Below are 13,489 nucleotides of genomic sequence, written 5' to 3' on the forward strand. Positions count from 1 at the left end.
CCCGCGTACGGCGGGGCGGATGGGACAAAAGCGTTGCGGGGGCGGGCGCGCCCGCGGGGCGGCGCCGGTACCGGCGCCGGGCGGGGGTCTCGGCGCGGGCGGGCCGGGGCCGGGGCCGGGGCCGGGGCCGGGGCCGGGCCGGGCGCCGCCGGCGGTCACATGCGCACCTGGGGAGGGCGGGGCGCGGGGTGTCTCCGGCGGCGGGGCGGCCGCGGCGCTCAGAGCCGGGCGGCGCGGCTGCAGGGCGCCGGGCCCGGCGGGCGGGCGCAGCGCGGAGCCGGCCCGGCCCGATGCCGAGCGCCCCGCGCCGCCCGCGCCGCCGCCGCCGCTCCTGACGCCGACATGGGCGGCTGCGTGGGGCGGCAGCGCCGGGAGCGGCCCGCCGCCGGCAACCCGCGCAAGCGAGCAGGTGAGCGGGGCCGGCCGGAGCGCGTCCCCCCGGGCCCCGCGGGCGCCGGTGGGATCGGGGCCGTGGGCACCGGGGGGGGGGGGCTCATCCGTGCCTCCTGCCCGCTGTCCCGTGGGGCTGAGCCCCCCGGGGGCCGCGTCCCCCCCGTCTGGCGGCGCCGGGGAGGTGTTTTCCTGCGAGCCGGCGCCGCTGCGCTCCGGTGCTTCCCGCGTGCGCTTGGGGCAGGATCGGGCCCCGGACGTAACGCCACGTCCTGCCCGGCTCTGCCGATCCCCCCCGCCCCGCCCCGGGTGCTTTCAGCCCCGGAGCGCCCTGCCCCGCGCCAGGTTTGCGCCGGGAAGTGCCCAGAGCGACGGCTCTCGCCCCGGCGGGGACGGGGGCGCCAAGGCCGGGCGCCGACATCCCCGCAGCTGCCCCCGTTTCGGGTTCTGTCTTGCCGCGCTCGGCGTCGAGGAGTCCGGTGCCCGGGCCGGCCGGTTCGCCCCCGCCGTGCGCTCGCCCGGCACCCCCCGCAAACGGCGCCTCCGCGGGGGTCTCGTGCCACTGGCGCCGCCGAAGGGACCCCGTCGCCTCCGGGGAAGGCTCTGCGGGCGTCCTGCCGTGCCCGCGCGAGCGCTGGGGGCTGCGCCGAGCTAGCCGGGAGCCCAGCCGAATACCTGCGCGAGGGCGCTTACGTAAGGCGCTTGCCCAGGACGTCGCCACGTGCGGCGCGGCCCGCCTGGGCCGCCGGCCGAGGTCCGCGGCCCCCGGGGGTGGGCACGGCCGGCTCCTGTGCGAGCGCACCCGCCGGAGGCACGGTGCCGCCGCCGTGCAGTAACGCGGTGTCCGGCTGCTTGTGGGTTTTGCATCGCCCGGAGGCGATGGCTCGGCTACTCAGCTGCATGTCCCGGCTGAACTCCCTTCTTGTGAGATTTAACTCCGCCGCCGCTGCCCGCTCTGGCGTGTTGTGCCCTGCGGAGTTGCCGTGCCCTGGCCCCCCGGGCCGGCTGCAGCCGTGCTGCTCGCTGGGGAAAGCTCGCCGACAGGCTCTGTCGCGACTCGCGGTGCGCAGGGAGCTCGCAGCCTGCCAGAGCCAGCCCCCTGCATTCCCGAATCCGGCCCCACCAAGAGCCGTGCGGGCGGCAGGGTGAATCATGCCTCCCTTCCCGTCACCCTCCTCCCCAGCCGGTGCAATAACAGCGCACGTTGCACCCACTGCTAATTATTGTGTTTGGAGCCAAGTGCTCGAGGAGGCCGGAGAGGAGGAGCAGGAAGCCCTGGGCGTGTGGGTGAGGACGGAGGGAAGCCCCAGCCTTCTCCAGGGAGCCAGGCTGCAGGCGGGCAAGACGAAAAGAGATTTCTCGGCAGGCCGGTGCCCTCCGCTCTGCCAATGGTGCGGCCCTGCCTTGGTGAGAGTGGGTAAAGCCTGTGCACGGTGCTTTGAGACAACTGCTCCCGTGTCCCAGCCCTCCGAGGGGTTTCGGGGAGTTCCCCAAGGTGAGGGAACTTCGGCCGGGTGAGCTGTGGCTCACTACCCTGCGGAGCTGCTCCCCGTGCCGTGCGCTGGGGAAAGCCGGCGCGGGTCTGATTCGTGCAATGACGGCCCTGCTCCTCCCGGGGGTCGCAGCCCTGTGGCACGCTCCGTCCCCCGCGCTGCCCTGCCTGCGGGCGTAGACGTCTCCTTGCAAATGTGCAGGTGCTGCCAGGCCACTGGCTCGGCCGGGGATGTTTGCTCAGCTCTGTGGGTGTGCGAGGCGCTTGGCAAACACCTCCGTGCTTGCTTAGTGCCGCTGTGGCTCGGAGGGTCTGGTCCAGAGGTCTGGCTCCGCGTGCTCCCTTCCGCCTGCAGACCCGCTGGGGTCCTTTGTGCCCTTGCAAGGTGAGGTGTAACGGAGCGGTTCTGCAAGGTCCCGCTTCATCCCCGAGCGCATCCGCTTTCCCAGGTATGTGTCGCTGCCACGATATCTGATTGCGAGAGGCCCCCTCCTGCGCAGGGCCACAGCTGGCTGGAGAGCTGCACTACTGCCTGCGTCTCCGGCATCGCTGCCGCGTTCCCCTTCGGCCCAGAGCAGCGCCTGTGAGGTTTCCCGTGTCCCTGCTGAGCTCTCCTCAGCCAGTGTTCCTCCTCCCAGCACCCTGGCGTCCCCGGCAGCCGCGCTGACTGCCTCTGCTTTCTTGGAGCACGTCCCTTCCTCGGGAAGCGAGGGCAGAGCATGCGTGTGTGTGCCCTGCTCCTTGCCAAGGGCGCAGGCAGGCAGCGGAGGCAACAACGTGCCGGGACAGCCCTTGGGCTCCTGTGGCTTTACTGAATTGGTGGCTCGTGCTCACAGCCTGCGCCGTCCCCAGGGTTGGGTGCCCGCTCCGATTCCTGCCCTCGCTTGTGGAGTGGCATCAGCCACCACTTGCTGTGCCCGGCGGGAGCTGCCTCGGCAGGTGGCGGAGGGCTGCACCCCGGCGGGTGGGGAGGAAGCAAGGTTGTAGCTGCCCTTGCCCGCAGCATGGGGACACGGCCCTGGGGCTGGCAGGCCCCGGCATGCAGGGACCTGCCATCGGCCAGGAGGGGAGCACAGCGCCCAGTGCCCGCCTCGTGTCGGCCCACAACTGGAGCGAGTGCTGCCAGCCCAGAGTGCTGGGGACCATTTCTTGGACAGAAACTGGGCTTGGTTCTCTGCTGGGGTGGACGGAGCAGGGAGCGGGTCCTCTGCCTTGGCTGCTGTGGGAGCCCCGTGTGCCCGGCTGGCTTCTGCCCCGGCCCGGACTTGCCGCGACCCTGTGCAGCGCCAGGTGGATCCGGCATTTCTCATCCCCTCTTCCTGCGCCGTGCTGTTGTGCTGAGCTGCTCCCTGCCCTCCCCTTCCCGACCGGCAGTGTGGGGAGAGGGGTCCAGCGAGGAGGAAATGGTCATGGGGCCGGCCCTGCCCCTGGCTGAGGTTCGGCTCCTGGCAGGGCTCCCTGGTGCAGGTGACGGCTGCGTCCCCGGGCAGCCAGCCTGCTGCCACCGGGCTTGGGGCAGGAGAGAGGCCCTGGGCTGCCGGAGGTGTGCGGCTGCCCGGCCAGGGAGGGCACCGCCAGCGCTGCTGGACGAGGCCCCGTGTGCCCTCCGGCACGGAGCGAGCCGCCGGGACCCGTGGCTGCCGGGCTTTCCCTGGGGGCAGAGTGGAGCGGGCCACTCTGGGGCAGAGGCGCCGGGAGCATCCCTGACCGGCAGGGAGGATGGCAGGCAGCGAGCCCTGCGCGCCCGGGCCGTGCCGTGCCTGCTGTTCCCCTCCCAGCTCCCGGGGACCCCCAGGCCCTCGCGCCAGGAGGGCTTGCAGTCGGGGCCGGGCCGCGGGCAGGGAGCTCGGGGCATGGCGGTGCAGGAGGCAGGCTGCCAGCCAGATCCTGTTGGCTGGGGGCCAGGCACGGGAAGCGGCCGGACCTGTCTCCAGGCGCTGCCGCTGCGGCGCCGCGCGGGGAAGGGGGTGGAGGGTTGCACAACGGGCCAGGAATAGAGCGGTGCAAGGTGATTAGAGGCTGCCGGGCCCGGGCTGAGCGGCAGCGATAAATAGAAGGGGCTTAGCTCCTGCCTACCTGGGCAAGGCTGTCGGCCGGGCCCGCCTGCGGGGCCGTAACCTGTCCCTGCTCCTGCTGCCTGGGCTCCCTCCCACACTGCCAGCTTGGGGGCACATCCGGGCCCTGCGTCCCGCACGGCTCGGCTCCCGCTTCCTCGCCCGAGGCAGCCTTGGTGCTGAGTGCCAGCCCTCTTCCCTTTCCTGGAAATGAAGCAGGGAGGACGGTGCTGGCTGGGAGTCCCGCTGAGTGCACGCTTGGGCCGTGGTGAGCCCATCCGTGGGCACCTCCTTTCCTGGCCAGTGCACTGCCCTGGGTGCTGCTGCCGTGTCTGGGGTGGATGGTGACAGCGCAGCACCTGTGCCTTGTGCCGGGGGACCCTCCCTGCGTGCTTTCCCCCCAGAGCCTGGTGTCTTCGCCTGGCTGGCCCTGGGGAGGGTGTCTGCTGGGCACGAGCCGCCTGTGTGCCGTGGGGATGCTGCTCTGCCTCCGTCAGGCTCGTGACGGGTGCCCTCCCAGGGCAGCTGCTCTCTCTGACCTTGCTGCGTCCTGCGGTGCTGCAAATCCCTCCTGCCCAGCACCGTGACTGCTGAATCGGCAGCGCTGGCTGCAGCCGGCTGCCCTCGCTCCTCGGGGGATGCGGGTGCGGGCAGGGTACTGCCTGCGGGCTCCGCTCAGGGATGGATGGTGCCCTGCCCTGGATCCTGGTCCTCCGGGGCAGCCGAGCTCTCTCGCACCCTGTGGGGGCCCCCGCGATGGGTGCCACAGGTTGCACCCAGCTTTGGGTCGGGTGCTTGCTGTGCAAGCAGGTGCCACGTCGTCCGTCTTGCACACGGAAGGGCAGGGGAAAGTGAGGGCTGGTGCAAGAAGGGTCACGTTGTGCAACGCGTCGCTGCCTGCTTGCCCAGGAAAAAGCCTTCCGGGGGATGCGGCTCAGCAGGGAGCCGGCCGTTCCCGTGCAGCGCTCGGAGCACGTGCAAGCGGGTGGCCGCCGGGTCAGGGTCGTGCCTGGCAGGTCGCTGTGCAGGCGCGTGGCATCCTTCCTGCCCGGAGCTTGCGGCTCCGTCCCCTCCCCGCGTCCCCCCGGCAGGAGCGCTCCCGCTGGCTGGCCCCACGGAGCGGGGAGGCAGGAAGGAGCTGCTGTCGCGCATTGTCCCCTGCTCAGCTGGGAGTGACAACAGCTCCTTCCTGCCCCACGTTTCCGGCCCCGCCGTGGGGCCAGCAGGACTGGGCTGTTCCCACGGGGCCGCGGGCTGGCTGGCGAGAGCAGGGCTGCGTGGGGCTGCCCCGGGGGAGCCCCGGGGGCCAGACCCCCCGGTGTGGCACCAGGCGCTCGGGCATCCCCAGGGGCTGCTGGGCTCGGAGCACGTCTGGGGGCTGTTCCAGGGAGGGGCTGCCCCGCTGGGCCTGCTGCAGGGGCTCCCGCGGGCTGGCGAGGGCGACAGGGTGGCCGGAGAGGACCCGGGAGTCCTGCCCTTCCCCCAGGGCCACGGCTCAGCCCCCGTAATCCCTTTCCCGCTCCAAGTTGCCAGCTTATTCCCCGGCTAATTCCCCGAGCTATAAATACTGCCCTGCCTCCAACGGCCTCGAGGCCCCACGGCCACCCTGCTGGGGGGAGAGGCCAGGTCCAGTGAGACTTGGCCGGGCCCCGGTGCGCAGGGGATGGGGCGAGGGATGCTGCTGGGGGGCGGCTGCTGGAGGGCCCTTGGGCAGGGCTCTGCATTGCCCAGCTGCCCTATGGCTGCGGCGGGGACCGTCCTGCGCTCGGCAGGACAGCCCCTAGGACGCGGTGCGAGGGGTGTCCGGGTGGAGAGCCCTTCCCCGGGGGCGGCGTGGGGCCGGGGTGCGCCCGGGCGCCCCGTCCCGCGGCTGAGCGCCCTGCCCGCTCTGTCCGCAGGCCGCAACGAGCCCTTGAAGAAGGAGCGTCCCAAGTGGAAGAGCGACTACCCCATGACGGACGGGCAGCTGCGCAGCAAGCGGGACGAGTTCTGGGACACGGCGCCCGCCTTCGAGGGCCGCAAGGAGATCTGGGACGCCCTGAAGGCAGCTGCCTACGCCGTGGAGGCCAACGACCACGGCCTGGCGCAGGCCATCCTGGACGGAGCCAGCATCACCCTGCCCCACGGTGAGGGCCGGGGCCCGGGCTGCGGAGCGGGGCGGGAGTGCTGTTTGCCCCGGGTCCCGGAGAAGCCCTGTGGGCACCTCAGGCCCTGGGAAGGGCACTGGGGGCACGTCCACAGTGGGGAGGGAGGGGTGCCCACGCACCCACGGCCTCTCGCCCCGCTGTCTCCAGGGTCCCTGACCGAGTGCTACGACGAGCTGGGCAACCGGTACCAGCTGCCCGTGTACTGCCTGGCGCCGCCCGTCAACCTGATCCTGGAGCGGGGCGACGAGGAGAGCGCCGAGCCCGGCGAGCCCCTGCCCAGCGCCCGGCGGGAGTTCGCCCTCAAGGTGCGCCTCTCCACGGGCAAGGACCTGCGGCTCAACGCCAGCATGGGTGATACCATCGGGCAGCTGAAGAAGCAGCTGCAGGCGCAGGAGGGCATCGACTTGGCCTGGCAGCGCTGGTTCTTCTCCGGGAAGCTGCTCACTGACCGCACGCGGCTGCAGGAGACCAAGATCCAGAAGGATTTTGTCGTGCAAGTGATCGTGAACCAGCCCCTGCCGCCCAGGAACTGAGCTCCCGCCCGCACGGGCCTGGCGGGACGGGGCTGGGGCTGCCAGGGCCGGGAGCTCCCGTCCCATGCAGGGCACAGCAGCAGCCCCGGCGGTGCTCCTGGCGCCCTATTGCACCTGGAGCCCCCAGTGCTGGCGTGGGGCAGCCCCATTTCCCCTCCCCAAAGCTCCTGGGCCCACCAAGGTGCCCCCAGGTTGGGTCTTCCCTCGGAAAGGGCTGCGCAGGGCTGTGCCCACCATGGTGGCCCCGCTCCGCTGGGGCACGGGCACGCGCCGCGTTTGCTGCAGAAGGTCCCAGACCAAAGGTCTCCCGGGGGGCCGGCGTGCCCAGGGCCCCGCTGCGGGCAGCCCCCGCGGGGAGAGGCTGTGACCTGCTGGCCCCAGCCTGGAGGCCGGGCCGGGGCTCCCGCTCCCTGGGGCTGGGAGCCCCCGGGGTGCTGGGCTGGGTGGAGATGTCTCCCCTCTGTACATAGTCTGTATTTATCAATAAAGCCTTTTCATCCTTCTTCCAGCCCCTTGCCCGGCGGGGGCTGGCTGGGGTGTCTGCTGGGGGTCCCCACTTCGGTCCCACCCCTGCTCTGTGTCAGCAGGACAAGGCATGCCGCGATGCGTTGCGACCTCGCTGCAGGCTGCGGCTGCCCGGGGCAGAGCACCCCGGGGCGGCCCTGGGTACCGGCTATGCCCGGCCAGCGCTCCCCAGAGAGGGTGACGTCTCCCTGTCCGTCCCGTCCCTCCAGTGCCCTGCCCAGTGCCTGTGCCCAGTGCATTAACTGTCCCAGCACAGGGCAGCGCTGGCCTCATCTTACAGAGGGGGAAAGCAAAGCCCAGGAGGGCTGAGCGATGCAGCCGGTGCCGGGAATAGCTGCCGACTCTGCCTCCCGGCCCCGCGTGAGGCCGCGCCGCTGCCAGGCCGCCCGTGCGTGCCGGGGGAGGCCAGGCGGCCGCCCGGGCCCGGCCGGGCTGCCTGGGACGCTCCGCACCTGAGGTCATCCTCCAAAGCGGCGGGAGAGCCGCGGCCCCGGGCAGCGCCCGCCGCTGCTCCCGGCCGAAGGGTCCGGGCGCCCTCGCCGACCCCCGCTCCGGGGGGCTGCGCCCCTCCGCCCCCCACGCCATCCCGGCGGGACCCGTGGCGTCCTTGGGGCCGGGCTGCTCGCTCGCAGCGATTGCAGGGATGGGGTGACACGAGGCGAGCAGAGCGTCCCAGCGGCACGGGCTCGGGGCCCGGTGGGTCTCTCCCGGCCCGCGGTGCCACGCAGCCCGGAGCGGGGGTCCCGTGCCGCCCGCGGCGGGGGGCCCGGGGACTCTTTAAGAGCACGCCGGGCGCTGGCGGAGGTGAGCCGGGGGCGCCAGAAAGCAGCAGGGTGAGCTCATGGCAAAGCTGCCCCAGTCACGCGGAGCAGGCACAGCTGTCGGCGCCCTTGGGCGGCGGGACGGAGCGGCCGGCGGCATAAAGCCCCGCGGCCAGCGGACGCCGAGCCAGGTGCCGCCTGCAGCCCGCGCGGGCGCCCCGGCAGGGCCGCGCGCCGCCGGCAGCCATGGAGCCGGACGTGCAATGGGCCACGGAGCTCGTCGACCAGAAGCTGGCGGAGGAGGAGGAGGTGGGTCCCCGGGGGAGGGCAGCCGCCGTGCCCGTCCCCGGGGCGTCGGGGCGCCGGGAGCGGGGCCAGCGCTCAGCCTCGCCCCGCGGGTCTGTGCAGAGGCTCAAAGGCGAAGGCGCCCGCGAGCCGCCGGCCGTGGAGCGCATGAACACGCCGGAGCTGGAGGAGGAGAAACGCCGCGGCGCCAGGAACCGGGGCGTCGAGGCAGTCAAGGTGCGGGGCAAAGGCAAACGGGGGGCGGCACGCGCTCCCCGGGGGAGGGGGTCCCCAGGCTCACGGGCACCGGGTGTCTCACCCCGCCACCCCGCCGCGCCCAGGGCCAGGAGCGGGTGCGGAGGAGCTCGGTGGACCTGCGGCGGGAGATCATCGACGTGGGGAGCATCCAGCGCCTCATCGAGCTGCGCAAGCAGCGCCGCAAGCGCCGCGAGGAGAGGGCGGCCACCCCCGAGCCCCCGCCGCCGGCCGAGCCCCCGGAGATCGTACGTGGGGGGCGTCCGCGCGGCGCGGGACGGGCTCTGGGCGGCCCCCGCGGGGAAAGCCCGAGGCGGGAACCCCCGCGGCGGCCCCGGTCCGGTGCCGTGCGCCAGCCCCGAGCCCCCGTCGCCCCCAGGAGGGCCCTGTGGAGCCGGAGGCGTTCCTGCGAGCCGCCGTCCAGGGCAAAATCCGTGTCATCGAGAAGTTTTTGGCAGACGGAGGCTCCCCGGACACGTGTGACGAGGTAGCGCTCCCCACGGGCCGGCGCAGCGCCCCGGTGATGGGCGCCGGGGTACGGAGCCGCGGGGGGGGGGACGCCTCGGCGTCCTGCTCGGCCCACGCCGCCGTGCCCGGCCGTGCCTGCACGGGGCCGGGCGGCACGGCCGGGCTGCGCCAGGCGGGAGGGACGCGGCGGCCAGCGCGGTGCCTCGGCCCCCCAGTTCCACCGCACGGCCCTGCACCGCTCGGCGCTGGAGGGACACATGGACGTCCTGCAGAAACTGCTGGACAGCGGCGCCACCGTCGACTTCAGGGACCGGGTGAGCCCACCCGGCGCCCCTGCCGCCGGCGCGGCACGGCGCGGGGCCGGGCGGGAGGCGATGCTCTGCCGGGCGCGCGGCGGTGCCGCCGGGGCGGGCGGCGGGGCGCCGGGCTGGCGGCGCGCCGTGCCGGGCCCCGCGGTGACGCGGGCACTGGGCGCCCAGCTGGACTGCACGGCCATGCACTGGGCCTGCCGGGGCGGCCACCTGGATGCCGTGAAGCTGCTGCTGGGCCACGGCGCCGACCTCAACCTGAAGGACAAGGTGAGCCGGGGCGGTGCCGGCGGGGACGGGCTCGGGGCCGGGGCCGGGCTGGGCGCAGCGCGGTGCAGCGCGGCGGCAGCCGGGGCGGCGCTGATGCCTCCCGCTGGCCGTCTGCCCCCGGCCCCAGCTGCTGAGCACCCCGCTCCACGTGGCCACGCGGACCGGCCACCCCGACATCGTGGAGCACCTCATCCACTGCGGGGTGCACATCAACTCCCCGGACAGGGTAAGCGGCACGGCGCGCGGCGCCGGGGCCGGGGGGCCGGCGGGGCCCGGCCGGCATCGCCCTGCCTTCCCTGTGCCTGCTGCAGGAAGGTGACACGGCTCTGCACGACGCCGCGCGCCTCAGCCGCTACAAGATCGTCAAGACGCTGATCCTGCACGGGGCTGACATGATGGCCAAGAACCTGGTGAGCGGGGCCGGGCGCCGGGGGCCGGGCGCTGCCCCCGGCTGCGCTCGCCCCCAACCTCTGCCCGCGCTCGCAGGACGGCAAGACCCCCACGGACCTGGTGCAGCAGTGGCAGGTGGACACGCGCCAGGCGCTGCAGAGCAAGGAGCGGGCGCAGGGGCTGACGGAGGTCCCGGCGTGACGGTGCCGGGCGCTCCTCCAAGAGGCAGCGTCGATTTTTCCGTGTCAATAAAAGCCGGCGAAGCGCAGTTTGGCTCCGGAGCGGGCACGGCAGCTGGCAGCCCGCCGCGGGGCTGCGCCGGGGACGTGGGCCCGGGCGGGAGCGGGCTCTGCCGGCGGCGCGGCTGTACCGGCGGGCATCGGCGGACCCCCACGCCGGGGCCACGAGGCGATGCCCAGCGGCGCGCTCCGGCCACGGGGCTCCTCGCTGCAAAACCCGGACCAATTCGTGGAGGCGCAGACGGCACCAGCCCCTCAGGAAGTCCCGGAGCCGCCACGTGCCGGCGGCTGGGATTACACTGGGAAAAACCAGCCGTACCCTTCCCCGACAGCCGCTGCCGGCTGCTGAGGCTGCTGGGCTGGACACATCGCTGGCCAGGAGCCACCGCGCACCCCGTCAATCATTAACAGCCCCCCGGGCCAAGGGGCGTCGCGGGCGAGCCGCAGCACCCGTCCCGCCATGGCGCTCGGCACCCGCCTGGCCGCGCCGCTCCGGCCGGCCCTGCGCCGGGCGCTCAGCACCCCGCCGGGGCCGGGGCCCGCGCTGGACCTGGCCGGCATCTTCCCGCCCCTGACCACCCCCTTCTCGCCCGCGATGGAGGTGGACTATGCCCAGCTGGAGGGCAACCTGCGCCGCTACGCCAGCCTCCCCTTCCGAGGTGAGCGCCGCCCCGGCACCGCTGCCCGGGGCCGCGACGCCCCGCGAGAGGTGCTGCCGCCCCCCCAGCGCCTGCTCGGCTGCTCAGGCTCCCCGCAGCCTGCGGCTGGGTGGCCGCGGCCCGCCGGCCTCCCGCGGGCCCCTGGCCTCCCGCCGGACTTTGCTCCCGGGCCGGCAGCCTCTCAGCGGCTCACGCAGCACGCGCAATCCCCGCGCAGGCTGGCGCGCGCCCGCGGCTCGCACCCACGCTCTGCGCCCGGGGGTTGCATACGCACTTTGCACGCCAGGGGTTGCACGCCCACTCTGCACCCAGGGGTTGCACGCGCACTCTGCACCCAGGGGTTGCACGCGCACTCTGCGCCCGGGGGTTGCACGCGCACTTTGCTCGCCAGGGGTTGCACGCGCACTCTGCACCCGGCAGTTGCACGCACACTCTGCACCCGGGGGTTGTGTGTACACTCTGTGCCCAGGGGTTGCACGCGCGCTCTTCACACGGTGGGAGACCCCCCTAAGCCCCTTGCTGGTGGCACCGGGAGGGCCCCCGCGAGCGGGCCATGGGGAGGGCAGCCCCGGCGGGCTCCCCCGCCCCGGGCCGCGCTGCAGCCCGCCGGCACTGCCCGCCCCGTCCTTGCCTTTCAGGGCTGGTGGTGCAGGGCTCCAGCGGGGAGTACCCCTACCTGGCACCCCGCGAGCGGCTGGAGGTGGTGAGCTGCGTGCGCCGCGCGCTGCCCAGGGACCGGCTGCTGCTGGCGGGCGCGGGCTGCGAGTGTGAGTGCGCGGGGGGCGCGGGGGGCGCGGGGACCCCCTCCCGGGCTGGGGGGTGCCGCCGCTCAGCGCCCTGCCTGCTCCGCAGCCACGCGGGCCACCATCGAGATGACGGTCAGCGTGGCGGAGGCGGGGGCCGACGCGGCGCTGGTCGTGACGCCCAGCTACTACCAGGGGGCCATGACCGGCGCGGCCCTGGTGCGGCACTACGCCGAGGTGAGCGGCGCCCGGCACGGCGCGGCGCGGTGCGCTCCCGCCGGCGCCGCTGAGCTCTGCCCGGGTGCCCGCAGGTGGCCGAGGCGTCCCCCATCCCCGTGGTGCTCTACAGCGTCCCCGCCAACACGGGCCTGGACCTGCCGCTGGAGGCCGTCCTCGCCCTGGCGCAGCACCCCAACGTCGCCGGGCTCAAGGACAGCGGCGGGGACGTGAGTGGGGCGGCGCGCTCCCGGCGCGGCCGGCGACGCCGCCGGGCCTCGGCCCCGGGGCTCCGCGCAGGGAGCCCCACGGCGGGGCGGGCAGGCAGCGCCCCGCGACGCAGCCCGTCTCCCCCCAGATCACCCGCCTGGCGCTGATCGTCCACAAGACGCGGCAGGAAGATTTCCAGGTGCTGGCGGGATCGGCCGGCTTCCTGCTGGCCAGCTACGCCGTGGGTAGGTGCCGGGCGCCGCCGCTCGCCCCGGGCGCGTGGGCAGCCGGCCGCGGGGCTGCGGCCGGGGCGGCGGGGCGTTGCTGGCTGCCGACGTGCCCCCCCCCTCCCCGGCGTCCCCAGGTGCCGCGGGGGGGATCTGCGCCCTCGCCAACGTGCTGGGAGCCCCGCTGTGCCGGCTGGAGCGGCTGTGCCGCGAGGGGCGCTGGCAGGAGGCCCGCGACCTGCAGCACCGGCTCATCGAGCCCAACGCGGCGGTGAGCGAGCGCCAGCGCCGGGGGGCGGAGGGGGCAGAGGGGGGCAGCCGGGTGTGGGCAGAAGCCCGGCGATGCCCCTGGCTGCGAGGAGGATGGGTGGCCCCGGGGCCCAGGACAGCGTAGCGCCCAGCGGGCAGGGCGGGGGGGAGGTGGCGGGGTGCGAAATGCCGGCTTTCCCGCGCCAGGAACAGCGTGTCCCCTGGCCCCGGGTGCCAGCCTGACCCCCGGCGCGGTGGCTGCAGGCTATTTATAGGCAGCGATGTGGGGCAGAGCTGCTCCTTCCCAGGGGCCCCGATCCCATCGCGCGGTGCCGGCCCCACTGCAAGGACCCAGGGACGCCACCCGCACGGGAGCCCCATGCCCACGCTCTGCGCCCCTGCCCCATGGGGGCGTGCTTTGCTGGGGGGCTGCGACTGCCCCACGCAGCCGCCTGCCCCGCCGCATCCCTGCGGTCCCCGGGGCAGGAGGGGAGCCCAGGCGCTGGGACCACCGCGCGGCCCCGCATCCGAGCCGGCGCGCCGCGTCGTGCCCGCGGACCGCGCGGCCCGGCCCCACAGCGGGCTCTGCCGAGGCTCCGTGCCCTGCCTCCCGCAGGTGACCCGCCGGTTTGGCATCCCGGGGCTGAAGAAGGCCATGGAGTGGTTCGGCTACTATGGGGGGCCCTGCCGCCCGCCCCTGGCCCCGCTGAGCCCGACCCAGGTGGACGAGCTGAGAGAGACCTTCAGCGCCAACGGCTGGTTGTGAAGGGCCTCCGTCCCCGCCGGCATCCCCCCGCCCGGCCCCGGCCTCTGCCCTGGCACCACGCGGTGCTTGCAACCCCGCCACCCCCCCGGCCCCGGGACCCCCAGGGACGGGGCAGGGGCACCCGGCCGGGAGAAAGCCGCCGCCTCCGCAGAGCTGGTCTCGCTCCCTCCCGCCGGACAGGGCTGCCGTGGGCACGGCGGGGGGAGAAAACACCCGCCCCCCCCCCGGCGCCACCCTCGCGTCCCCCCGGGGCCGGCGGGGAGCCCCGTGCTGCGCCCCCCACCCCCCCCGAGCACTCCGAG

At 74.5% G+C, this 13,489-nt stretch overlaps 3 protein-coding genes across 3 annotated transcripts; all 3 read left to right on the forward strand.

Annotated features, from left to right (window-relative positions):
* Positions 1-318: 318 nt before the first annotated feature.
* Positions 319-7,119, forward strand: UBTD1 (ubiquitin domain containing 1). The gene is made up of 3 exons (XM_062580188.1): positions 319-409; positions 5,835-6,062; positions 6,231-7,119. Exons 1-3 carry the CDS (start codon positions 343-345, stop codon positions 6,614-6,616), a joined length of 681 nt encoding a protein of 226 aa, XP_062436172.1. The 5' UTR covers positions 319-342; the 3' UTR covers positions 6,617-7,119.
* A 1,029-nt stretch (positions 7,120-8,148) lies between these two features.
* On the forward strand, positions 8,149-10,079 carry ANKRD2 (ankyrin repeat domain 2). The gene is made up of 9 exons (XM_062580211.1): positions 8,149-8,211; positions 8,311-8,424; positions 8,529-8,690; positions 8,822-8,929; positions 9,126-9,224; positions 9,390-9,488; positions 9,616-9,714; positions 9,800-9,898; positions 9,975-10,079. The coding sequence occupies exons 1-9, from the start codon at positions 8,149-8,151 to the stop codon at positions 10,077-10,079; spliced, it is 948 nt and encodes a 315-aa protein (XP_062436195.1).
* A 498-nt stretch (positions 10,080-10,577) lies between these two features.
* HOGA1 (4-hydroxy-2-oxoglutarate aldolase 1) lies at positions 10,578-13,187 on the forward strand. Its single transcript, XM_062580571.1, has 7 exons — positions 10,578-10,776; positions 11,415-11,543; positions 11,629-11,756; positions 11,831-11,965; positions 12,094-12,190; positions 12,310-12,443; positions 13,038-13,187. Exons 1-7 carry the CDS (start codon positions 10,578-10,580, stop codon positions 13,185-13,187), a joined length of 972 nt encoding a protein of 323 aa, XP_062436555.1.
* The last annotated feature ends 302 nt before the right edge of the window (positions 13,188-13,489 follow it).

This window comes from Rhea pennata, chromosome 7 (genome assembly GCF_028389875.1).
Source record: "Rhea pennata isolate bPtePen1 chromosome 7, bPtePen1.pri, whole genome shotgun sequence".
Taxonomy (NCBI): domain Eukaryota; kingdom Metazoa; phylum Chordata; class Aves; order Rheiformes; family Rheidae; genus Rhea; species Rhea pennata.